The sequence below is a fragment of the Vidua macroura genome, chromosome 14 (assembly GCF_024509145.1).
Source record: "Vidua macroura isolate BioBank_ID:100142 chromosome 14, ASM2450914v1, whole genome shotgun sequence".
Taxonomy (NCBI): domain Eukaryota; kingdom Metazoa; phylum Chordata; class Aves; order Passeriformes; family Viduidae; genus Vidua; species Vidua macroura.
The window spans coordinates 21,304,964-21,332,103 of NC_071584.1; the positions used below are offsets into that span (position 1 = coordinate 21,304,964).

The 27,140-nt window shown below is 44.7% G+C and overlaps 1 protein-coding gene across 8 annotated transcripts in view; it reads left to right on the forward strand.

The window, feature by feature from the left end:
- The first annotated feature begins 5,155 nt into the window (after positions 1-5,155).
- The window catches only part of ARHGEF6 (Rac/Cdc42 guanine nucleotide exchange factor 6), a 38,778-nt gene continuing 16,793 nt past the window's right edge, over positions 5,156-27,140 (forward strand). For 5 of the 8 annotated variants that reach the window (XR_008439438.1, XM_053990650.1, XM_053990651.1 and 2 more), the window contains exons 1-8: positions 15,540-15,668; positions 18,943-19,067; positions 19,480-19,681; positions 22,235-22,305; positions 23,482-23,576; positions 24,238-24,333; positions 25,170-25,292; positions 26,590-26,728. Coding sequence is in view for 7 of the 8 variants with exons in the window: in XM_053990650.1 (XP_053846625.1) it covers positions 15,653-15,668; positions 18,943-19,067; positions 19,480-19,681; positions 22,235-22,305; positions 23,482-23,576; positions 24,238-24,333; positions 25,170-25,292; positions 26,590-26,728 (867 nt within the window). In the remaining variant the exon portion in view is untranslated. Of the gene's footprint in view, positions 5,360-6,380; positions 6,465-11,222; positions 11,302-14,244; positions 14,330-15,539; positions 15,669-18,942; positions 19,068-19,479; positions 19,682-22,234; positions 22,306-23,481; positions 23,577-24,237; positions 24,334-25,169; positions 25,293-26,589; positions 26,729-27,140 lie in introns of those variants that run through there. The other 3 variants (XM_053990656.1, XM_053990655.1, XM_053990653.1) reach the window with 3 other exon arrangements.

Below are 27,140 nucleotides of genomic sequence, written 5' to 3' on the forward strand. Positions count from 1 at the left end.
GAGATCCTATCTTGTAGAAGGGGTAAGTTCTGTTGTATACGGTGTGATGTTTGTAGCCTCATTCTCCCTGTGGAGTGTCAGTAACAGCAACTTAAATAACCGTGCAATGCCCTTGTCAGAATATGCTAGTAATGTTTTACAAATACTCCTGATAAATTGCTGCTGTTACCTTGATAATAAAGGAACAATATGCTTTGTTTCAGATAAAATACAGAATCAGCACAAGTTTTTTCTGTTCAGGGGACGCATGTAGTTAAGCAAAACAGAAGCTACTGCCCTACCAGCTTTTTATTTTTCTGACGCTTGATAAAATTCCAACCAGCAAATGCTTTGTCTTTGTTTTCCTTTTAAGATGTGACTGTTGAAATATTTAAAGGACACTTCACAATAAGGTTTCTAAAGGTTAAGAAAACCTTTTTCATATAAAAATCACTGATGTCACTAGTGTGCCACTAAAGTGGATTAGGGAAATAGGTCTAAAAGTAGCATTTCCCTTTCATTTCCCCCACTCACCTGCAAAAAACCACCAGGAGTCAGTTTTTAAATTTATTGTTTGACCAAGATGTAGGTCTTAAATCCTCTAATGAAGAGATGAAATGCTGTCTTTAATGCAGCATTCTAGGAGACTTCAAAAGATACTGACAAATCATCATATAGGTGTGTCAGAACGTTTTAAGCTTCATGTGTGTGCACCTCAGTTCTCTGTTAGCTGGGAAGCTGAAGCTTAATTATTCTTGACAAGTGAAAAAGCTTCCCTTTTTAAAAAAATAATAAATAGGTGGTTTTTTTCAGTTTAGTATCTGCTGTGACCATGTTGTAATAAATATGGGTATTAGAGACAAAAGCGCACTCTGTCAGCTATCTCTTCAGCTTCTAAATGTTTCCAGATTCTTAACAGGCATGGTACCAATGTTAAGGGAGCAGTAAACGGACCTTAACTTGTGGCAAGGAGGGTAATAATAGCCTTGTGGAAAATCAGGGTGCAAATGGAATTGCCAGCTGTATACCTTCCCTTGATTACAAGTTTTATTTTATTTATAGCACATTATTACTTACAGATTAATACCAGTATGTATACCAGTGTATAACAGAACTCCTGAGTAGCATGTTGAGATTATCAAGAGCTGGTGGGATTTTGTGGTGAGTAGAATTTGAATGGGGAATACACCCAGGAATTGTGGTACTTAGTACCTGCCCTGGAGACAGTGTTATACAAGCAGTGTGCATTAATACAAGTTGTCCTCAGGGCATTTTGATTATTGTAGTTAGCTATTGATGTGCTCTCATACTGTTGGAACAGATCAAATACAATCCAAATGTATTAACTATATATATGAAATGAATTAAAAGATAATCTAGCATTTTTGTCTCTTGGCTTCTGAGAGGGTACTAACTTGCATTTCTTTTTTCCAGTTGCAGTGACTAGAAGGTTGCAGTGCAGCAGTGGATGTGCATTGGAAAATCAAAGGATAACAAATCACAACTGATGCAGCCTGGCTTTTGAGTGTAGTGTTGCCCACCATTTTCTAGAGGATTGTGTAAGCATTCAGGAGTTGCCTTTGAAAGTAGCACTACCAGTCTCTTGGACATACATAAAATTTCTGGTAGAAGCCAACTGCTGTCTGCCGTAGCTCGCACCTTCCAGCAGTGCAGAGTGAGCTGCTTCGTTGGTCATTGCACGCACATCCTACAGCAGCAAAATACTTTGGTTGGCTTTTACATGTGTGCTTGCCATTTATGCTGATAAAAGGAGTAAGTTACGCAGAAGTGAATCTTAGTCCTCTTGAATACAGAGCACTTCACCAAGAAACCATGGAAAGTTCTGCTTTATTACATTAACAGTTTTGTCCCAACCTTCTGGATGAGAGGAGGGGAGTGTTCGTGTACTCAGACAATGTTAGTGATGAATGGCCAGAATAATTAGTGTTCCTCTATGTACACTGGACAGCAGTACATCTCTTGGGAGTAGGTGCTTTCTTCAAAACTTTGTCTTGATTTTGATGCATTTTTATCTTACATACATGTTGATGGTCCAATGTATGTGAGAGGAATCCTTAGGCATTGGTATTTCATGTAGAAAACTCATAAACAATCATGGATAATAAAATTTATACTGACTTCTGTGATAGACATAAACTGATCTCATCTGAACAGCACTTAGTTCATAATGAGTAGCTAAAGAAGAAAAAGCATGCATACTTTGTTTAGAGATTTAAACTTTATGTTTGGGGTGAGGATATCACTTTGAACCTCAGTTATGGGCTGCAGATTCTAGGAGTAAATCTGTATAGCAGATTGGTCGAATTGCAGTATTTCCCAGGGCAAATAAATTTACTGTTAACAAGTATTACGGGTTTGGGGTTTTATTGTCTAATTTAAAAGAAAAACATATTCTTGGAGATACTTGGATGGTGGTCAAGATTACTAGTGTTACATCTTGGAAGGTTATCGTTACAAAGTTATCTCAGTATCTCTTCTGCAGGAAGGAGTAACATTCTGTACTATTGGACTCCTTTTTCAGCACTGTATTAGCTTGTAGTGTTGTGCACTGCTGTTCAGGCTGAACTGGATCATCCTACCTAAAGTGTAATGCCAAATGGCAGCTACTGTATGATCAGTGCCTGCCTAAAATCCTAATTAATGAGATTGTACCCTGATCTACAGTATTAGCTCATGCACAGAGTCAAACTTTGTCATTGAAAGCTACTAGTTGAAATGTATCAGTAGATTCTGCAGCAGACAAATACTCCAGTGCTGTTCTTTGTGATTGAACATTTTCCCTCTGCTGGGAAAAAAGAGTGAATTACTTAAGCATGTGTGACTTCAAGAAGAACCACTCAAAAATGGTTTCTGAATATGTGACTGCTCATCTTACCTTGCTCCTGTCGCTGTGCTGTTCTGATGTGTATGCTGCCAGAGTCACTTGGTAGTTGGGTAAAGGAAAGTCACTCCCTTTTAAAATAACACTGTGCTATTTACTCATCACTGGTATAAGTCAGCCTGTAAATAAGTTTTTTTTTTCTATAAGTTGACTCTGCAAGAGATGATCGATTTGCTTGATTTGTTGCTGTCAGCAAGTAGACAGAGGTGAAGCCTTTCCAAAGACCAGACCAGACACTTCTGTGTCTTCCTTAGTGGCTCTACCTTCATACCTTGGGTTTGCCACAGAATTAATTTTGGTGTGGAAGTGGGTAAACAAGCTGGAATGTGTTTAGAAAGGTTTCTAAAGGATGTGAGGTTGGGATTGAAGTGGCTAATCAAAAACTCCATAAATTTTTGGACTTCATGAATATTCATATCTGCAGGTTTTCCAAACAGTTGGTAAGTGTTCAAGATGTGGGAAGTATTTTCATTTAATTGTAGTTGCAGACATTAATATCTGCTTGGCTGCAGTAGCTGCATGTGAAATAATCATAAAACTAAACCTGTCCATCTATACCAAAGGTTTCCTTTAGAGGAGGGAGTGGGTGAAGTACTTCAGTGTTCAGGTTTGTAACACTGACTTCACTGAAGCAAGTGTGCAATTCTCCCAGTGGTGGAAGTATTTCTCTTTACATCAGAAACTGCTGTGTTCCGATGAGGTGACTTGAGGTGTCTTCTATATCCAAATGTATGTCCCCACTGATAAATGAACATTAATAGTTGTCTTAACTACCTACAGATTTGAAAAAAAAGATTTATGAAATTATGGATACTGTATGTATTTCCTTCTGCAAAGCAGTAGCGCTCATGACAACTGGAAAAAAAAGCTCAAAACAACTAAATTGCCAATTGGTCATAATTTTGAAATATTTTGCACGCATGTTTGTACCTCAGCAAAGAGCAGTGAGCTGTGATTGAGCTGTAGCCCACTTTATCCACAGTGCCTGCAGACGTGTTAAGAGTACTTCCACAATACAGAGACCTGGAACTCATCCCAAAGTCCTGAAAAAGGACAGAATTGTGTCCAACCCTGAAAGGACAGTTCTTATTTACTGGTGGCTCTTAAAATTGGTCCTTAGGTAGGTCCCAGTACCAGTCATAAGACCTGCAAAGTGGAAGCAAAACCATGCACATTTACTGTGTATAATTTATCGCTCTGCTGCTCTGTTTTTCTCAACACTTTAAATCATAACTAGTTTGGCAACACTGGGTTCTAGAAAGCTGCTTTAAGTAACAGGATAGGAATTGGCTCAGAACATTGTAACCAAGAAATTCTGGTCTCTAGGATACTTTGTTCCTGTTGGATTCTTCAAGCCATGATGTTCCAGCTTCATCATCAACAGAATTGCTTCATTTTCCATCTGTTCTGGTGAAAGGACAGTTATAAAGATGACTGGATTTTTCTTGCTGTGATATGTAGTGGTGGTTAATACTGCCCTGGGCAGGGTGGAAAACTACCACCCTCGATCACAGAGGATCCTGAAGTGGTGGTAGAAAGGGACAGCTTAATACAACAAGTAAAATAGTTGGGAATTTTATTCTCAGCTTTGGATGACTTAAATTTCTGACCTTCTTGAAGTTACCCAGATAATTGTTTTGAGAGATGATCATCTTCTAAATAACCTTTTTGGATTATATGTGGACTTCTACACAGCAGTTGAAGAGGGGCGTTATTTATGTGTAAAATGCATGATCAGAACTTATTTTCAAAAATCAGACAATGGAAAATAGAAAACTACTGTAAAAGGCAATTTTAATAACTAGGTTTGCCACATAAAGTTGAAGATCTGTATTTAGTCCTACATTCCTCCAAAACATCAACATTGTGAATTCTGTTTTAACACTGGAAATACATTGTTATTTACAGTATTAAGAAATTTATTTCTTTGGGCAATAACCTTAAGATCAGACCAAATTTATTAGGTGATAGGGTGCCAGCTGCCACAAGGAGGAAGTCCCTATGTGAAATATTTTTGGTGTAATAACTATTCATATAAAATACTTGCATTTTCAATAATTTTGCAAAGATGTACTTAACAATCTGTTTTCTCTGTCTCCTGCTGAGTGCTAGAAACTATTTAATTTTGACAACAGTTTTGTACCTTAGAGTAACTTCTTTTAGTTCCTAAGATTTGGTTTCTGTAGCAAGCCAAAAAAAAAAAAAAAAAAAAGTAGTTTCACACTTGAGTTGCAGCAGGAAGATGTAATCACGGATGTGGGTTCCAGTGCACTGTTGTACAGAGGAACAGCTCTGGCGGCAGAGCTCTCCACCATGAATCCAGAAGAACAGGTTGTAACATGGCTTATTTCACTAGGAGTCTTAAATTCCCCTAAGAAAATACTGGATGATCCAGAGGGGTTCCTGAAAACTTCTCTGAAAGATGGAACTGTGCTTTGCAAACTCATTAATCGGCTTCTTCCGGGATCTGCAGAAAAGGTAATGCTTTCTGATATGTTTCACTATGCTGAGACAGAGCCCTGCTCAGTGAAACCCTGCCCTGGGCATTCTGAGGTCTATTAACCGGTGAGAGGAGTAAAGAGCTTCAGAGAGAGGTGTTTTACATTTAAGTTTCTAATTGAGAGCCAAGTATGATTGTAGCTTTGGTTCTTTGATTTTGTTTCTACATCCAGAAAAAAACCCTGCAAGGCTGCAGTTGACTCACTTACCCATGTTCAGTCAGTGGCAGGAAATACTTGGCCTACCAGAGATCAGAATATCTTGATTTTAAATAGAAGGATATACAGTGTATCAGTATTTACATCATTAATACATAATTACATAATTAATTACAACTGTAAATACATTCACTCTTTCAGAACTCCTACTGCAAAATGCTTTGTTAGTTGGGAAATGCACTGGAGAAGCAGATTGGAACAGGAATAAGCAAATAACACTTGCATCTGTGCCATTTGGTCTGTCCCAAGACCAGCAAATGTGTTCGTACTGAAGCCATGTGAATGCCTCCTGTTACAGTTTGACAAGGCGTGTATTCACAGTCCAGAAGTGTGATAAGAATCTGAAGGAGAAAAAAAGGGAAGGAGTCCAATGAGAGATAGGAACTGGCAACACAGAAGAGAAGCTTTTAAAAAAGCAACCACACAACAGGTTCTCCACCCTATGAAAAAGGAGCCTTTCATTATGCAGAATTCAGTTTTGCTAGCTCCTTATCTTTTTCTTTCTTGTGGTGGTTCAGGGCAGCATGTTGTTAAAGGTCATCAATCTCCCACTGTCACTTAGGGCACTGTCGTATGCTGGCATTCAAAACAAGATGCCGACAGTTTCTGTGTGTGCATCACTTCCTCCAGTGGCTTTCTTCCTGCTTCAACAGCTTGCCTGCCACCCCCATCCGCCCCCTGAAGAAGCTTCCCTAATTCAGTATAAAAGGCACATGTCAATATTCATGCAGGCCTTCTCAGTACAGGCAATGCAATGAGATCAGTGGATTTTCTTTCTTTAGTATTGCCTGGAGCCTAAAAATGAAGCTGATTGCATCAGTAATATTCAAGAGTTCTTGAAAGGCTGCACACTTCTGAAAGTGGAGGTAAGTCAACTTAGATCCTTTCTTTTATTGTAACATGCCAGTTTGATCAGCCTTCTCAAAGGAAGCCAGATATCAGAGGGAAAAAGCTGGTATCAATTTGTCATCTTTTGTATTAATGACATAAATCAGAGCATGGATGATTTAATACTTAGTCTGGGTAATTTGGAAACAGTGTATTAACTGTAAGCTTAACAGATTTTCATCTTTTGAGACAAAACATGCAGCAATAACAGGAGGTCTGTCTAAACAAACTTCAACTTGGACCTGTTCTTAATCTTTTTTTTTTTTTCATTATTAGAAGGAATTGCGGGGTTTAGCCCTGCTTTCATGGGAAGGTGAAGTATTCTTAATACTGCACTATTTTTTCGTCCCCTGCAACTGTTGTGTAAGATTCTGCCAAACAGAATCTTAAATTGTTCCTTACACAAAAAAATAATCCTAATGAAGTGAAAAGATACTTTTCTTGTGGCTGTTCCTGATCCTGTGTAGAGTCTTATGCTTAACCATAGCTCATATTTGCAAAATCAGATTCTAAATGAATCACTTCAGAGTTCAATTAATCTTGCCATCAAATTTTTTACTATCTAAGGACTTTTGTGTCACACTTAAATTCCTACAGTAAAAAAAAAAAAAAAAAAAAAACCAAAAAAAAAAAACCAACAACCTGCTGTGCAACTATGTTTTTTTGAAATAGGCTCAAGATTATGGAAAAAAAACTAATTCTGAAGACAAGTCTGCCAGAAGCAGGGACAGAATCCTTGGGCATTATACAGAGTTTTCATGCACCACAGTGAGAAAAGTCCAAACCACAATAGCTCTGTTCCTGCATTTTTTCCTTTGAAGGTCTAAACAAGAAAAGGGCCTTTCTTCTCTTTAGAGCTTCTTAGCTAAGAAGCATGAAAATGTGCTCATTCCAGAACTGTCTCTGTGGTCTTTTGTTGCCCAGTGATGCATTTCTTGGAGCCTGCTGCAGCAGCACAGTCTTAAGAGCATACATATATAGAGAGAGAGATTTATAATCCCTGAAGGCCTATTGCATCAAAAATCAGTTGTTGCCAGTCTTCTGGTACTGACCATGTGATTTCCTTCATTTTTCTGAGTTTAGTTTTCTATTTGCAAACTAATAATAAAATGGTTGTGGTGGAAGGTATTTTTAGAAATGGGAATCTTAAACAGCTAAACGGACAGGGGAACAGTCCTCACCTGTTGTGCAGTGCCATCTCATAGCTTTGAAGCTCATTCTGCAATACTGCAGTCACACTCCACAATTTTCAGATACTCAGAACAAGCAACATGGCATGTCCATCTCTAGGTGTTCCTCTGATCTTCCATGTGCCTTTTCTTCCTTGACTTTAATAATTTCAAGGTTTCTGGCTTCTTTTTTCTTCTGATTTATAACCCACTTCATCTTTGAAATATTCTGACCCTTCAGTAGCTTCCCTTATGCTCATGTGTGCCTCTCCTGTTTGCTGTGAGAGGAGACTTCAAAAGCTGGAATAAAACTCGAACTTCTCTAGTTAGAGTTTAAATTTTGCAGTGAAATGACAACAATTTCTTCTTTTTTTTTTTTTTTTTCCTTTTCCAAAATATTGTTTTATTAGAGCACCAAGTGAAAACATTAATTCATTAATTTTGCTTCTTCCTAACTCCTCTGTAGCCTCATGCAGAAGAAGGCTCAAGGTAGGACAGCTGAGATGGTGGGAAAGACATGACACAGGCAGAGTGCTTATGCTTCCTTCCGACTCTTCTCCCATGTTGCCAGCTTTTCTGAGTCCTCTCAGGCAAAGCCTCTGCCATCTGTTCCTTCTAAAAGCTGCTCTGTTTGGAACATTTTGACAAGGAGACTCTAAGCAGCATTCCTACGGGTGATCCTCCCTCAAGCCTGATCCCTAGTTTGCCTTGGAAAGGGCCATTGCCCTTTAGGAGGTGATTTACTGCATCACATTTACTCTGAAAGCATGTCTGGAGCATCAGAACAGGCAGAGAACGTTCTGCTTCCAAGATCTATCAGCATTTAAGTTGCAGTGATCAGGTACTAGGTAAAAGGAAGATGAGCACAGAATAGTGTTCTGTTCTGTCTCAGCAACATAGCCTGAGGAAAGGGTAACATCACAAAAGGTCTGGGCTTAGTACATTTGAATTCTGTGAGAGCCATCCTGCTGCTTACCCAAACCATGGAAATGAAAATGAAACCCCAGTGGTTCTCAATTTCTGTCCTCCTCCAAATGCCACAGTGAACTCTTGCTCCTTAGATATGAAGAAGTACCCTAGGCCTGGACCTGAGCCACTTCTGTCGTGAGACTGACAAGGGTATGTTAAGGTCAAATATTCTGTTCCTGCTGCAGATGTGAACAAAAGAGGGTATTCTGAGGAAAATGAGAGTTCACGACTTATTTTCTGGATGCTGACTTGTAGAAAAGGGCCTCATTCTGGGGAATCTCAAACATGACATTAGCATGCCGTCCTGGCATCCTTTGGCTTAATTGTACTCTGCCTTCCATTTGCTTTTGTCATGGGTGTTTGTGCAGCTGCCATGGAATAGTCCACTTCATTGGACATTGCCAGCATGCAGGAAGGGTGGTCAGTGTGGAAGGTAGGGTTTCCAGCAGCTTTTGGTGGAAACTCAAGTCCCACCTCCCACTGAACAGAGACACTGCTTGCCAGTCTTTCCCAGTAGGAGGGAATGCATAGAGGTTACTTTTTCAGAGCTACATATATGCACTTCCCTCCTACCCTTTGTTGTCCTGGTAACTCAGGAAGTGGAAGAAAGACACAGTGAGGCAAACAACAACTTCGGTTGTTTTACAGGAGCAGTGAAACATTTGGACATAGGGATAGATGGACACTCTGACCTTCCTGCTATGAGCTGGCTCCATTAAGTTGAAGCCATTCTACAGGCTGGAGGTGTGAGCTGGAAGAATCCACCTCATGGCAAAGCATAAATAACAGAACTGTTCCTTAGCTGCAGCCCAGGACTGAAGCCTGAAATCTTTTACTGTTTCACGTGTGTTAGTCCTAAAAGAGATGGCAAGCAGGGGAATCACTCCATCCTTCTAACCAGGCAAGTGTTGTAATGAGGTGAAATAATGAGACTGTGTCCAAAACTTTCCAACAGCTTTTCAGTGCTAGAATTTGATCCAGGATATAAGAATATCAGTCAACCCAGCTCTGCTGAGGCAAAGGACTAGGCAAAAGACATGGGCACTTCATTGGAGCTTAAGTGTCCTTAGAGGATTCTTTCATGATTTGGACTGAGGAGCAGTGCAGAAATCCTGAATGTGCTTCATTTACAATCTGGCTTCAACATCTGAGCTGTCTATCTGACCCAAGGGCTGGTCCAGTGAGTGAGCATTGCTAAGGCAATGCCAGCTGGATGAGGTGGAAAGTGGACAACAAAGGGTTCTGTCCTGACAGCCAGGTGGAGTCTAGTGTAGAAGAGACAGGGAAGAGATCATGACAAAAGAGAAAAATCATAAAAGGCTCCTGGCCTAGCTTGTGCTTGAGGACAAAAATGGGAACTTTGCTTTTGCTCTTGACACCAGTGTGCATATAACAACAGCTGATCAATACCTAAGCATCATTTGTAGTGAAGAAGCACAAGACCTTCATTCATCAGCCACATTATATTGTTAATACGACTACAAAACTTCTGGCAAGGTCTGAATTTTGTGAACTAAGAACAGTATACGCAAGATAAATCAATAGCTGGATTAAACCTGGCTGTCCAGAACAATCACAGAGTATGCAGAGGGCAATTACCATCACAGGCAGCACAGAGGTTATTTGGAGGTGCCTGCAACCTCCAACAAACTACCTGGATTGAAGGTGTAAGAGAGCAGGTGAGAAATAATCACCCTTTTAGCTCTCCATCCATGCTCTCACAAAACCTGCTCTGCTTTGGCTTCACTCCAAAGTGAAGTGCTGATACCTCTCCTAGCTGGATAGCATCAGAAGCAAGAGCTCCTGCCCAGCACCAACCAGCACAAGCACTGGAGAATGGGTCTGTCTGCAGTTAAGAGTGACCCAGTGTACCAGAGACCCCTGGCTCCAGGTGTGTGGGCTGTTCCTGCATGGGCTTGGGACAGCTGGGCTTCACCCTGGGTATCAGTGCAGTGCTCCATTCCCTGTCCACACTGCAGCCTGCTGGTGTGCTGAAGTATCTGGGGATTTTCCTGTTCCCTGCAGGAGAATGTTCCCCAAACAGATGAGCACAGGCAGAAGAGGACACGTCTCACTGCCTCAAATGAACTGTGCCTCATCTATGGACCCTTCTGCAGTGTTTCTCTTCACAGTGGTGCAAACCTGCTGCAATTACTATTCCAATAGTATGGGTATTCCTTTCCTGTTCTATTCTTTCCTGTCCTTTTAAATTTTTCTTTTCCTGCTTTTCCCTCTTTCTTTTATCTCCATCTTTTTTTCCCTTTTCCTTTTCCCTCTCTTCTAATTCACTTTTTCCCTTTCCCTCTCACCTTTCCCCTTCCCCTCCCTGATTTTTGCCGTCCCCTTTCCCTTTCTTTCCTCCTCCCCACCTCCGGCCTTTCTCTTCTTCCCTTTCCCATCTCTTTGCTCTTTGCTATCCGCTTCCTTCTCTTCCGGGGGTCTCCCGGTGCCTCCGGCCCGCGGCCGGCGGAGGGAGCTGCGGCCGCACGGCCGCGCCGCGTCCCGCAGCGAGCGGCGGGGCGGAGCGGGGCGGCGGCGCCGCCTGTCACTTCCCCTTCCCTTCTCTTCCCTTCTCCGCGCCGCGATCCGGCTCCGGGTCAGAGCCGCAGCGGCCGCTCCGCAGCACCGGCCGCGCTGCCGCCATGCCCCGGGGCTGCGCGCCCGCCCGCCCGCCGCCGTGAGTACCGACCGCCGCCGTGGGTCCCCGCGGCTGTCCCAGCCCTCGGCGCGGGTGTCTCCGGGCAGCTCCCGCGGGTGTCCCCGCTGAAGGAGGGGACGGCACCGCGGCACTCGAGCCGAGCACCCGGAGACGGAGCGGTGGCTGCGCTCCGGGTGCTCCGCGGGGCAGTGGCGCTCCCGCCGCCCGCCCGGCTCTGTCTCGCCGATGCTGGCGGAGCTCCGGCCGCGCCGCCGCTCCCGCTGGAGGCAGAGGCTGGTCCAGGGGGAGCAGCCGGGTCAGCGAGCGCCCGAAGCGCCGCATCGCTGGGGAACGGGCGGCTCTTGCGCCCGTGTTCGGGTTTGGAGGGGTCGCGGCCGCGCCGGGCTTCGGGCTTGGCACCCGGCTGGGGGTTGTCCAGCTGTGAACAGCTCGGACTTGGAACACAACCCGGCTTTCCCTAACTTTTCTGTGCTTCCCGTCGCGGGACTGGGATTTTTGGTGCTGATAACTTGCTAGCCGCACCCGCACCGCAATTGGGTCCCCTATTCTCGTGTTTCCCGAAGAGCCGGGCGCTCTTCTGGTCGCGAAGCACCGGCTCCTGCTCATCCCCTCGCTGCCTATGGCGGAGGCTGGCGGTGCGGCGGTGCGGCAGTGCAGGGCTTCTCTTGCCCGGTGCGATGCTTGACGGAAACAGCCAGAGTGTTTTACCGAGGGGAGCTGCCGTCTGTGATTCTGGAAGTGAGAATAGCTTTTTAATGGAGATCCTCAGATGACAGGTGTAGATTTAAATGCGGTTTTAGTTACATACACCTGATCCTTCCATGTGTTGGAAGTGAAAAAGCCTTTTCTGCCTCTATTTATCTTCTAGCTGCAGCTTGTCTTTTAGCTATGAATGGAATTATCAATGGATTGTGCTGGAAAAAGTAAATTTTAGCTCATAAATGAGGACTTTTCTGTATGAGGAATTTATTCTGGAAACGAGATGCAGAGTATATTTACATTACAGTAGCTGACCTCACATAGCCACTGTTCCACAGTAGCTGTTCCAGAAAATTTCCCCATGAACAAGTTCTAAATGTTATTACTTGCTTTTGTGCTAGAATTTTTTTGCATATCTTTCTTCCTCCCATTTTCATCTGGACTTTGTCAGCCTGATGACTCTGAGGTTACAGCATTATTCTCTGCATTGAAGGATTTGGGATCTATTTTACTACTTTGCTCCTTAGGAAAAAAAGGTGTTAATTCAAGGCAGAACTTTATTTTTCTGGAATTACTGAAGTGGAAGAAAAAGGATGTGGATGAGAAAATGACACACCAGAGAGATGCATGCAAACAACCCAGCCTGGCTGTTTACTTTCCTCTTGTGCAAGTGTAAGGTCCCACGCTCCAGCAGCTGCCACTGGGGTCAGCACACGTCTGGCCTCTCTGTTACCATCTCCCTTTCCACGGAGATGGGAATGTCACTGCTTAGGGCTGAAGGCTATGCTTGCATGGCACTGTAACTGCAGGGCAGGAAAACTGGTTCCATGCACCAGCTGGCAGAGGGGATGGGACTTGCATGGTCCAAAGGAGCAAACCCAAGTGAGTGCAGGTGATAGATCAGCTCAGAAACAGCCCAAGGTAGGTGAGTATGTCCCTGGAATGTGCAGAGCAGTAGATGCGATCGGAGCTGTGGAGCTACAGGTTTAAATGTTTGTAATGACAACAAACTGTCCCCATGCTAAGCATGGATTAAATTTCTTTAGGGTAAAACATGTCTCACAGTATTGAGTTGCTGAGTCAATCTGAAAACATATTCTCAACAAAGAACAGCCTTCGTACTGTCCGTGTTGGACTTTGGTGCTGCTCTGGTGTGTCTGTTAAGAGGAGGAGATGCCGCAAGCATCCAGGACTGTGAGAGACGACAGTCCCCTTCCTATTTGAAATATGCCAACCGTACTTAAGGAGCTCTGTGTGGAAAGCAAGAAAGGGCTGTTTTAAAGGGCAGTACTAGCCTAAAGGTAATTAAGACTTGTGTCCTTATTTAGCAGGATACACTCTTTAGTGTGTTGGAACTGTTTGTAATTAGATGGTGTCTGCCAGGAGAGCTTTAAAATCATCTTTCTTGTTCATTGGAGTTGTGTATCTGTGGTCTCGATCTGCAGCATGTATTTGGGGATTACCAGATGGTGCCATGGTGGTACCAACGAGAAGGGCTTTTTGTAACTCTTATCTTTGCTTCATTAATGGTAGGATTTGTACAGTCTGTATGAAATTTAGAGCATTTTTTGGGTGTTAGAGAGGGTTGAAGTGTTTTGGAAACTCAAACTGCCCCTTACCACCTGTACTGGTGGTGATTTCTGAAGTGTACAAGGTTCAGGTTATTAGTCATGGAAAATAAGCCCTTGCTAACCATGCATTTCTGTTTCAGCATTGAGGACTAGCAACACAAAATTCTTTAGGGTGAAATTTTTGTATATGAGATAACTGGGTTTGCCTTCCTGTAAAAAAGTGTAAATATACTATATATTGCAATAGCAGAAAATTCCATGTGTCTTAATTCTCCTGTGGAAAATATGTGTGTGTCGATACATAGATCTGTACGTACAGCCTCAATCTCTTCAGCTTTTGATAACAAAAATAGCGACAAAATCTTTCTTTCCCTCAAGGCCAGCAATAACCTTCTCGGTGATTTTCAGAGGAGTCTCTGCTCTGCAGACAGCACTGATTCCTTCCCTGTTCCCAGCCTTACACTCCAAATGCTTCTGGGTTCCCCTGCCCTTCCCACGCTGCCTGCCAGCGGTGCCCCAGGAATTCTCTAGCTGTAAAGGAAATGGGACTTGTCAGCCCTGAATGATCACCCTTTCCCTGCAGAGACATAGGGACTGCCTAATCCTCACTGTCACCCTCCAGCACCATGGGCGGCTCCAGCAGCCAGTGTGAGATGTTTTGGGCTCAACTGACTGATTTCATCTTTCACAGGTGTTTGATCCACATGATTTGTACACTGGAGATCAGTTCTCCAAGGTCCTGAGCACATTAACAGCTGTAAATAAGGCTACTGAAGGTAAGAAAAAAGGGGTTCTTCTGTTGTCCTTTCAAACTATTTCTTGTGTGTATGCAGGGCTGGTTTTTAATTTAGGTTAATTCTTACTTTATGGTGGTTTCTGGAGGTTTGTCAAATTGTGCTGCTAGCACTGATGGCTGATGGTGGGATTGACATTTCAGGCTTCTGCCAACTCTGGGTTAAAATGTGATGTTTCAGAGTTGCTGTGTGAACTCTGCAGAGCTCAACTATCACTTTACACTGAGGGACCTCTGCTTAGTTTTGAACATTAAGTATTAAGGGGCCTCAAAGTAGGTCAGCATAAGGGATCCTCAATGTAAATGAACATGCACCTCCCAAAATGCAAATATCAGATTTTAAAGAGTGTGTTTTAAAGCTGAAGAGAAAAACAGCTTCACCTGCATAATACCTTTCCTGAATGTCAAAATAAATGTTGTTGCTAGTTGCTCAGTCAATTGTATTGATGTTTTTCTCTCTCTCCTCTCCCTGGCTCCATGGAGTAGGCTCCTGGATCTGGGAAGCAAGCTGATGGCTTGTCCTGTATCCCTGGGAGCAGGAGTAGGCTGCCGAAGCAAAACAAATCACCTTATCCTGATTCCATCCCAGATATGTAGCTGTTCCCTACAGATTACTTTAAAATGATATTCAGTAGCATGGTCTGTGAAAGGAGAAGTTCAGCGGTGGAGGGTGGGGGGGTGATGGCACAGTGGTGCTCTGGGGAGGGGTGAGAGGAACAGAGTCTCTTTTCTGAGATGATGAGGAGCAGGTCTGCCTGGTGCTGGGAAGAGTTCCCAGCCTCCTGTCATACAGGTGTGTTAAGATAGACTCCTGCACACCCACCAAAGTCCAGCACCAGGAGAAGAGTTCCATTTCCTGCTTACAGGTTACATTTGAGATGGTTTAAAGGAGGAAATTTCAAAATGAAAACTCATTACTTTCCTCTCATGGGAAGGCTTTTCTTTTGTCTTACTGCATTATGTCTATACATTATATAAACTGGTGTATTAATTACCGTGCATATATTGTACATCAACATATATCATAATATGTGTAATAATAATATATAATGTATAACAATAATAGTATATATTTGTAAACCCCCTCCCACCCCCTATGATTTCTCCATATGTGTGTATGTGTGTGTCTGTGTATAATGCTGTTCTGAAGAAATTCAGGTTTTGAGGATGCTATTCTGCAGCCAGGACTCAGCTCTGCTGACAGCTCACTCTGTAGAAGTTTGGGAATGGGAATTCTGCCTCAGCACCTCCTCAATTACCAACAGCACCTGCTGACCCTGTGTAGAAGCTCTTGCAGTTCAGTGTGATGGGGGATATAAAATGTAGGTTAACTTGACTGGGAGCAACCTCTGCAAATGCTGCTGTTATGATTGATATTTGCTTCATTAATCTGAAAGCAAAAGGAGAGAGAAACTCTCTTGCCTCTGTCCTTGCCTGTTGCTGAACTGGAGGGCTGTGATGGGGTCTGTGCTGACAGGGTGGCAAGGCTGCAATGCCATTTTCACATTCATCCCCTTGTTTACAGCCCCAGCTGCATACTTCCAGCCACCAATGTGCCAGCTCAGCCTGGGACAGGGCTTTGCTGGGGAATAGTTCCTGTCATATGTTACTGATGGGGCTATAGAAAAGCTGGGATCCTCTTGGTTTCATGGCAAACATCTGTTTGAACATATGCTTTCAGTGTTTAAATGTTAAAAAGCGCAATGCCTGCTAATTATATAATTAGCTGCTCAGGCAGAGAGCACCCTTGGGAAAAGTACAGGGTAAAATAAATACGTGTCTCAAACATTTACTTTTTGGTGGCTTAGCCAAATTCCTGAGGAGCAGGAGACTGTGTCCTACAAACTGCCACTGCAGATGGTCCAGTTTGTTTTGCCAGAGGCCACAGGCAGAACAGAGCATCAGGGTAAGCCTGGTACCAGCTGCTGCAGTTGCTGCTGTCGCCAAGGCTCTGACATGCCTGCACATCCCAACACCTGCAGGACTGCTGCATCCCAACATCCTGGTTGGAGGCAGAGGGAAGTAGGTGTCAGCTAAGGAAAGGTTGTGGGAATGTATTTCTGAGCATCCATTTGAAGTCCAAATCCTTGTGTCTTCATGGATCTTTCTATGTAAGTAACTGGAGGCATCATTTGCAGTGGATATACTTGTAGTTCAGCAGCTGTCCATCAAAACACAGCAATACAGATGATTGATGCTTTTTGTCTGCAAGAGAGGGCAGGGGAGGAAAACCAGCTGTGCTGGATCAGACAAGGCTCATCTGCCAAAAATGGCGTAGGAATGCGAGCAGAAAACCCAGCTATTTTAACCATAGTTTAAGCAACATATGGCAGCAGTGTTCTGTGCTGGACCAGGCATAAAATAGGACACTATCATGATGTGATATAAATGATACACTTCCCTGCCAAACTGTCAAAGGCAGTTTTACATTTGTTTCTAGGTTGCTGCAGATATTTATAAAAGCTTTGGAAGATTGGGAGGGGCAGGGAGAGTCATAAAATCTACAGTAATGGAGTCATTTCCGTGCGACTGTGGCTGATGACTTGAATAAGTGAAGTCTGGACTCAGGATTTATGCCCTCCCTTTCAGAAGGAATCAGGGGAAGAATATCTCACACTGGCAGCCAGCCATGCCCCTGGCCTGTGAGTCACCAAGAGCAGCCAAAACCACTCCTGCTCAAATAGCAAGATACTTCAGAGAGAAAAACCCACTCTGTTGGCAAAGTGGGTTTTACATGGGGAGGGATTTTGCAGTTGCCACATCCCAGAAAGCTGGGAATTCACCGTGCAGTTGTCAGGCAGTTGTGTAATGAGCAGGACAAGAGAGAAAACTGACTCACTGACAGCACACAAGGTTTACTATGGATGTTGTCCATCTCTGGAGCACGGACTGGCTAGGTTGCTGTGTGAGTATGGCATGGCTGGGCTTTGTAAGGCAGCAGCACCTGGCAGGCATAGTCATGGACCTGGTCCCCACTGTGCAAGGGTTAGGAGAGAGACAAAGCCAAGTCCCTTCCCCAAGAACTCACAGTTTGTGTTGTTCCAGGTCCAATCTAAGGATGAGGTATTTTCCTATTGAAATAAAAATCCTCTGAGGAGAATAAAAGCCCAGCTGAGTTCCTGTAACTCCTACCAAACTTCCCCTTCAGAATGAGTTTTCCATGCTGACATTCAGACTGGAGGAGAATGGAGGAAAAGCAGCCTTGCAGTTTGTCTTTTCTGATTTCTGCACATGTTTTATGGCTGTATCACCCTCTCCTCCTGCAGTGTTTTCAAAGCAGAACTCCAAACATGGTCCAGGGACTTGCACACACAGCACAGGGATTCCTGCAGACTACTCTGTTCTGCTTTCGAGATCCATGGACACGTGTGGTCCCCACTGCAGGTGGAAAACTGCAGCACTGGAATGCAGAAATATCCTAAAATCTTAAGAGAAGCTACAAGACCAATCTTAAAAGTCCTTCACAGTTTACTGAAATGATAGTATCTGTTGTTGTGTCTTTTGAGCATCATGGGGCACAGAAAGGAGGTGATCTGAGTGCCACAGAAAGGTGGTGTGGGGTATAGTAGCAGTGAAGTACTGGGAATTAGTGGGTGGCTTGCATCCCATGTTTTTACACCTCTCCAGCATCCAACAGGATTCTGGGGTTCAGTGCTGCCAGATCTGCCAGAGCTGGAGCTGCTCTTAGCAACAAGGCTACTGACTCAGTCTCTGCATAGTTAGGACCAGGAAACCTTTTACCCTCTGGCAATTTTTTGATATTAATATAGAAACAAATCACTAATTACAAAAACAGATGTGTCAGAGCAGCAGCATTGCCTCCAGCATCAGGTGGGGAGAAAAACAAGCCTAGAGACTGGTTTGCAAAGCAAGGAGCTCTGAGTGTGTGAAGGAGGCAGCTCCAGGAGCTGCTGGGATGATCTGAGCCTTTCCATGGGCAGTTCATCTCCTGGGGATGACACTCCTGTCCTTCTTTGGCATGGCTTGAATCCCTCTCTCACATGACTAATGGCAATGGTCCATGAACAGCAATCAAAGTAGTGCCTAACCTCTTTCAGCTGGATGATGAACCCAGAAAGACTCCTCTAAATAGAGGAGCCGATTGTGTTGACCAACTGTTCAGCATTCCTCCCCTCTCAGCGGGATAGCCCACACTGCAGCTGCAGAGGTGACCTAAGAGTACTCACTGGAGAGCTAAACTTTGACACACCTTCAACATTTGATCCCAGAAGCACCCCCTGTGGGAAATCACAGTACTGAGTACTATTCTACTTTTCTAGAGTTTTAAGGGGGATTTCAAAGAAATACTGCAATTGGATGTGTGGCTGCAGAGCTTGCAGCCTAGGAGTTCCTTGGGGTACAATTCAACTTCTTCCATGATGGAAGGGTTATCCCAGCCCAGAAAACCACCCTCACTGCTGACTGGGAGTACCCACACTGCAGATGCCGTGCACTTGCTGTCTTGCTCTCATAGATGCTCTTTGAACTGTTGGGACCTGTTTCTGTTCTCTTTACAGGCTTTACTCTTTGCTTTACTGTGATGTGGAGGGATGGTGGACAGCTGAGTAAAACTCAGATGTTGTTTTGTTTCCCCAGATCAGCTGTCAAAAGGGCCATGTTCACATCTGTCCTCTCCTAACTCCGCAGCTGGAGACCCCCACAGTGACTCCAACGGCACAGCTTCACAGTCAGCGAGGGTGTTACGGAGGTCCAAGCCTGTGGTACCCTTTATTTAATGTGTAATCGTGGGTTTGATGGCCTTGGGGGTAGAGGAGTATGATTGGTACCTCTGGGTCAACACCAGAGGTTGTTCTCCCCTGATCTCCATCGTGGGTTTGCTGTCTCAGCTAGGGAGAGTCCCGCAGCTTCTCCAAACTGCAGGGTTTCTCTGTGTGACATGAGAAGAGTGATTCTTATCTGCCACTCATTGCACTGGAAAACTAAATTAATGCTTGGGAGGGACCTTGTGGTCCTCTGTAGGGAGGGTTTACACAACAGCAACATATTATTTGTTGTTATACAGAGCAATACTGAGAAAACAGCTGTCACAACAGAGAAGAACAATGGCTTGTCCTAGATGTTTCTGCTTTTTTTTAACTATTTACTGATGTTTTTCCACATTTCTTTCACTAGGAGATGACCGAGAATGGCAGTCACCAGCTGGTGGTAAAGGCCAGGTTCAATTTTAAGCAGACCAATGAGGATGAACTCTCTGTTAACAAAGGAGACATTATTTATGTCACTCGAGTTGAAGAAGGGGGCTGGTGGGAAGGCACCTTGAATGGAAAAACAGGCTGGTTCCCAAGCAACTACGTCAGAGAAATCAAATCTACCGGTAAGCAAATTGCTTCAAGGGCTGATTGAATGACACTGGCATAATGCAGTGAGGACCCTTGTGCCTTTGGGAAATTGCTGCTATTTATTAAGGACTATTTGTGTGCTTCAGGCAGCTGGGCTAATGGAAGGATGAATGGAAGGGTAAAGCGCAGTGTTTCGGATTAATTGCTTGAGAGCTGCTTCACCCTCTTCCCAGCACATTGTGCCTTTCTCTTTCTCCCCCCAAGCCCCAGCAGCATGGAAGCAGGGATATTGTCAGAGGATGAGGACAGAGATGGATGTGGGTCCCCTTTGTCCCAGAGAGCTGTCAGGTCATTCCAGTGTCTGAGCTCAGAACTAGCTTTTTGTTAGAGACCTTGGTCAGGCAACGTATTTGTGTTTGACCCTGGCTTTTCAGGCATCAGTGGAATGGATGCTCACCATCACGGTGTGGAATCCGACAAAAACTGCATGGCCACACGGCCATTGTCAATGTTTTGGTCCAAAAGTGATAGTTGATTTCACAGAGTACATTTTTCCCCAGATGCTTCTGCTGCAATATTGAGAAAGGAAGAGAGAGGGGATGATCTGTCTGATGACATCTCTCTTTATTGAGCTTTGTCTTGAGTGTCGTTAACATTTTTTGCCATGTGGTTGTACCCAGACATAGGGTGGTGATGATGTGAAGCCCCTGGCCAACTGCCCTGTGGCATTACACATTCATTCAAGCAGTTCACTCCTGTCCAGGCATTTGTGTGAAATTAAGTGTTTTTTTGCAAAATGCAACTTAACTCCTTAGTGTGCCTTGAGCACTTACCATAGACAGAGACCAATTGTGTGCTTGGTGCTGGTTCTGTGGCTCAGGATCTGCTCTGGCCTCAAACACTGAGACGCCAGCAGGGGTCTGTGAAGTAGCTGCAACATGTGCAGCCCCTGTTAGACACCCTTTCTTCTACTCTTGCAAAAATAAAGCAAAGGAGGGGGAAAAAATTTCACTATATAGTGCTCAGAATGAGGTCAGTTTTTATTTGATTCTAAATGAAAAAATCATTGTTAAGATATCTCATCTCCCACTGTTTCCCTCTGGGAAATGATGTCTGAACTGGAGCCGGAAGTTGAAGGGATTGAAGTAGCAGGGATTGAAGGCTTGTCTGGCACAACTCAGGAATCACTAATTAACTCAGTGAGGGGAGAAGAGAGATGTTTTAAACAAAGGAGAGCAAACTTGAGTCCTAAAGGGAAAATCAGATGGGAGCTGCATGACATGACAGTACCTCACTGAAGGGCCAGTCTCCCATAGATCCTGATGGAAGAGCCCATGAGATTTTTCTGTCTGCAGAGCTTTTCCCTCCAGATCCTCTCTCAGCACCATTTCATGTGGCAGGAGGGTTCATTGCCCTGGTGTCTGCGTGCTCAGGAGATGTGTCTGTATTGCAAGTGAGGAGAGAGGGGCCATCAGTAAACCTTCCCTGCCCCAGGAGCGCTGCTGGGGCTGCAGCCAGCAGGGAGCTGCTTTTCCCACCTCCACAGTGTAAGACTTCAGACACACTCTGAATGGAGTTACTTGTCTTTCAGCAGTGTCCGTACCTCTGCTGTGTCCTAGGTGGGCCCTTTGGGAGGAAATACTCTGTGATTCTGTGAAATAACTGTGGAGCTGAGCTCCTCTGAGCCTTTAGCTGGAGGTGACAGGAAGCACTACAAGGACAATATTAAGACAGTACATAAAGAGACTAAATGTATCAATCTCAAGTTTCTCCCCTGCTATCAGTGTGTAAGTAATTGCCTTGTGTGAGCAATTGCAAGGAGCCAGGAGAGCCTGGCTGCTCCATGTGGCACAGAGCTGTTTCAGTATGTGCAGTGTGGCCAGGACTGGGGCAGCCTTGCATTGCCTGCCTGTCCCTGTCCAGAGGGAGGATGGAGTTGCTGGGAAAGCCATGCTGCTGGAAGGGAAGGGGATTCTTCAGTGAAGGAAAATTGGAGCAGGGATTTGTCTGTGTGTGTGTGTGCACATATGTACAAAGCTGGATGCATCCACAGGGATTTATCAAATGCAGAATGAGAATTGATTTCCAGGGTTTTGTGAGCTTTTCATTTAAACTACCTTCATTCGGAGAAGGATTTTGCATCACAAGTGACTGTGGGGATAGGATTGATTGGGGTTGGCTTCAAGTGCCTTGTGAATCACCTGGAAAAAAACAGAGTATCTGTAATTTCTGACAGACAGCCAGTTTTAAAACTGAATTTAGTGGGCCAGGTGAAGCATCACTGTAGTTCCAAACATTGACTGGGCTGCTGCCAGGGATTTTGGAGCAAACCTGGACGTTGGCTGGCAGGGGCTGCACAAAGCTTCTGGTGTGACTCGCTTGGCTACTGTCAGTATCATGCATGCCACTGGTTTTATCCTAGTTTTCTTTGAAATGGGGAAACAAACCCTGCAATTGAAGTTTTGTGGTCAGAGGGGTGAAGTTACATTTGCTGGACATAATGTGACAGTGTCTTTTCCCGATGGAATAATGAGAGCTGTGCACTGTAATTTGTTCATGGCTTTTTTTTTTTTTTTTTTTTTGTACAGATAAACCACTCTCTCCCAAAGCATTAAAAGGGCTAGAAAACACTCAGCTGACAAAGAATTATTACCCTGTGGTAAGTTTTAAAGTGCTGATCATACCTTTTAATAAGTACCATGTTATTAATCTTCTGAAGTAGCTCCTTCCCTTAAAAAATCATTGATGCAATTTGTAACAACTGGGGATGTGACTCTGTGTTTAAATGCAGCTGTTCACATTCCCTTGATTCAAGGCCATTAAGACAATAAACCACGAAGGGAAGTGGCTGCAAGATATCAAAAGTAGAGACTTGAAGTAGACAACTGAGATAATTAAGGAGAGGTAGCAGCTTTCAGATCAATGCAGGGACAGAAGGCACAGTATTTCCTGTTGATAAAGATGGGGAGATAATGTCATGGTGTAAGCAAGCAAAATCAGGGCTCTGGCCCCTTTCTTGGTTTTAGCTGGAGATGTTACACCCCATGGTGCCTGTCCTATGCCTCTGCCAGCAGCTGCAGCCCTCAGAGAACGGGCAGCTGCCACAGCTCATGGCCCTCACAGCTTTGTAACTGCTTTGGGCCTGGCTTTGGAGCAGCCTGCCAGGCCATGAATTGCTGCTGCAGAAGGGGTGGGGAAACATCCCCTCCTTTACATATTGCTGCCAAAGCAAGGAGGTCTGGTAAAGTAGGGGCAGCTACCACAGCCCTCTGTGTCCAGGCTGTGGTGTAAGAGAGAGAAGATGCCTCATGTGAGTATCCCTGGCTCTCAGTGCTGGAGCTGAATCCTGCTCATCAGTATGTCTAAATATATATCAAGCAAAGCAAAGCAGAGGCAGTATGTCCAGGGAGCTGGAAACCACCTCCGCTATCTCCAGAGCTTATCCACACTGAGAAACTGGAGTGCCTGACTGGGAGTGTGCAGGCACTGTGTTTTTCTGCTGTGCAGCCAGAGACAAACCAGCTGCTGAGATGGATTAGCAGATCATTACATCTCTGAAGTGGCAAATGAGGTGTGCCCTGCTTCATCTGCCACAGAAGCCATCCTTGGTGCAGCCTTTAACACCTGCTTTCCAGGCCTCCCCAAGTTTGCAAAGTAAAGTCTCAATATTTGACCACCAGGACTTCCCTGAGTGTTCTGGGTTCTGCACTAAGAAATGTAATTTCTGGACTTAAAATACACTTCCATGCTTTTCCAGACTTGGAAGCTGATGTCATGTTCTTTTGACTAATTTGCTAGTACAAAGATCTTCTCAGTGCTCTGTCTCTCACCCTAGGTGTTGCAAAATATTCTGGAAACAGAACGAGATTATGCGAAGGAACTACAGTCACTTCTGGGAACTTACTTGAGACCCCTCCAGTCTTACGATAAGTAAGATATAAGGGCATCTGAGGTGGAGAGAACACTGGGAGCCTTGGGGTGTCATGGACAGAGGGCACGTGTTTAGACATCGTCCAGTCAGGAGAGATGGGAGAGTCGTATTTAAGGCCTCTGTATTTCAGTCACTTCTCCCTTCCCAAAATCTTCACGTGGGAAAATTTTTTGTGCTCTCAGCCTTGGAGGCCTAAATGAGGGTGTTATGACTCTTAGGATGACAGAAACAGGCACATTAGCTTTGAAAACACCCAACCTCAGTCAAGGAACAAAGAAGCCCCTACCTGTTGGACCTTCCTCCCATAGGGAAACCCATGGCATGAATCCCTGAAGACAAAACTCTCTTCTGTGCACACACCTCCCTGCCCACCTCTGGCTGAAATCCCACCTGTCTATGTCTATTAGACAGCTAAAGAGCTGAGAAGAATTGTGGGATTAAGTGATTAAAATCCAATTAAGGTAATCCTTGGCAGCAGACTTCTTCTCTAGGAGACTGTGGTCTGTAGCTCATAGATCATGAATTTTGTGTTCTGTCCAATGCTGTATCTGGGGAAGGAGAAATTTTGGTGTCTTTTTGGAAGGGCTGCTGATGAATAAAAATGGGATGCTCCTGAGAGGAACTTTTCTTTGATGATGACTGGTGATGTGGCTCTTGCAGGCTCAGCACCGGGGACATCGCAGCACTGCTAGGAAACATGGAAGAAATCTCTGCTTTTCAGCAAACACTGAACCAAGCCTTGGAAGAAGTTGCAAAGTAAGTTTGTGTCATAGCACTGAAGTTGTTAAGCTTTGTAACTGTAGCCAAAAACAATAGAAAGGCATGTTCATTAATATTTCTCCTGACTACTGTCTTAGACTTGTTAAATATAGAAGAAAATAACAGGACTGAGAAAAGGTTTCAGGCAGAGCTTTGGCAGGAGGAAAGGCAGAAGGAACTCTGACATTGCTGGTGTAAAGGCATCTGCTGAATGGGTGTCACTAGACCTGACACAAAAGTGTGCCTAACCCAAGATGCAGGCACATACAGGGTGGGAGATCTGGCAGGCATGAAGATGGGAATTGCCAGGGAGCAAAGAGAAAATTATTAGAGGTGATAATTTCCTGTAGGGAAGCTGACAGACATGATTAGCCTTAGCTAAGGGCTGAAAAGAGATGGGGAAAGACTGAATAATGAGAATATATTCAGGCTGTGGTTTCTCCTTCTTTCTCTGTCTTTTCATATTAGTGGGCAGCCCAGAGAGTGGTACCCCCCCACCCTCGCACTGCCCTTAGTTCCAGCACATCCTCATCCTCATCATCCCAGCTGTTGCTCTGCTGGTGAGACATATCAGGTTGAGTCACAGGTTGTCTGAGGCTGATAATGGATTGTGATGCTCACTGTCTGCACCACAGGAATCCACACCCACCTGAGGACCCCCTCTTCCTCCTCCCCAGGTGGCAGGTGTGGATATTTTGCTGAGTGCTGCAGTTATGAGGTGACCCAGGAACGTCCCTGAGCAGTGGGTAGCTCCTGGGCAGGTCCCTGAGAGTGCTGTAGCTGCAGGGTGCAGATCCAGAGGCTTAACATGGCTGGTGTGTTGGTGTCTGTAGGCTCCCTGAGAACCAGCAGCGTGTGGGAGGCTGTTTCATGAACCTGATGCCCCAGTTCCGCTCCCTGTACCTGACATACTGTGCTAACCACCCTTCAGCAGTGAATGTCCTCACACAGCACAGGTGAGTGATGGAGAAGGAGATTCAGACTCCTTTAAAAAGTTAACTTTTGTTAATAATACTTGGCCTGGCATGGCTGTTGACCTATGTTTTGACAATAGGACAAGGGTATTTCCTGCTGCTGGGACTTCGAGCTTTTCAGCAGGGCCTTTCAGCTTCAGCATGGAGACAACTCACACCGCTAGTGTTCAGAGCTGATCTCTCAGGTCCTTTTTGCACAGGACTCTCACCTTGGGTCAAACAGGCAGCCTCAGCTCTGGCAGTAGGATCTTCTGTGATTATTACTTGCTAAACAGCCCAGATGCTGTTTCAGACCCACTGCTCGAGTGCTCACACACTGACAAATGGGAGGGAGTTCCCCTGTGGCACCACAGTGGGGAGCACATCACTGCAGAAGGAGAATGGTCATCGAGTGACCCAGTTACCCAGTTTATCCACTGAGCTTCTATTCAACCAAATGGTTGATTTTCAGGGTCATTGGTAGATCACATTAATAACATCTTTCTTCAATGTGACCCACGTGAGTAGACACTTGAATTTGTGTGATGTCCTGCTCAAGAGTGTGCCAAGCCAAGATGCTACCTCTGTGTCATCCCTAATGTAGGTTAGCTGTCTTCCCTGCAAGGATGGGAAAGCCAGGACCACTTCCATAGTGTTGAAGTCTTCCCATTCTGCAATGGGAACTCACAATGTATTTACTTACCTGCTGAAATCCAGCTTTAATTCAGTGTAACAACAAGCCTGGCTCCAGCAAATGACTCATTCATGTGATTCCTCAGTCTGATCCCTTTTCCTGAATCAACCAAAGAATCAGTTTTGGCAAATGTGCTGACACACAGAAGCCATGTTCTCTGGAGCAACATACATGCAAACACCTGCATCACAGCTTCCAGCAGGGTCCCAGTGCATTGCTGCAGCCTCCTCCAGCACAACACCAGTTTATGCAGCCCCTGCCCCTGCCTCCTCCCCATCCACCTGATACCTGGCCCTGTGCCACCTTGCTGTGCTGGGAGACCAGCCGCTGGCACCCAGGAGCTGTGCGTTCCAACACCGGTGGCCACACGACATCCTCTCCTGCTTTCCAGAGGAGAAAGCTCTTGCTTGGGTAGAAGCTCCCTGCCTGTTCCATGGTGTGGGTGGGGGGTGCTCAGAGGGGATCGAGCTCAGAGCAGAGCCCTGGCCATCAGGAGAGCATGGACAAAACACAGCCCTCAGCTCCTTGTTGTTTTTCTTGTTTTTTTTTTTTTTTTTTTTTTTTTTTTTTTTTTTTTTTTTTTGTTGTTGTTGTCTCTTTTTATAGTGATGAGCTGGAGAAGTTCATGGAGAGCCAAGGTGCAGCCAGCCCAGGCATTCTCATCCTGACCACAAGCCTCAGCAAGCCCTTCCTGAGGCTGGATAAATACGTGACACTGCTGCAGGAGCTGGAGCGGCATATGGAGGTAGCTGGGGTGTGGGGCTGCTGGGCAGGCTCTGCCCCTTGATGCTGCCAGAACTGCTCTCTGAGCTTCAAGAGACACCTCTACCTTTTGGTATTTGAGCATCATGGCTAAAAGTATTTACCACATCTCCAAGGAGATGTCCCACATGCCCCAGACATTATCCACCTTTCAGATTAAAAGTGAGAAACTGATAGAAGAGTCTGAGAAATGTTGTGGAAACACATTGCCTGCTCTTCACCTCAGCCCTTCCTCAAAGATGGGCCATTTCCAGCACAAGTAAAAGCAGAGTCTAGAGTCGGGCTATAGCTGCTGTTTATTTTCACAGCTGAGAATAAATCTGTGTTTTTGTTATCATTTGATGAGATTCCTAAGCCTGGCCACTCACTCCTGTGGCTTGCAGGCACATTCCCAC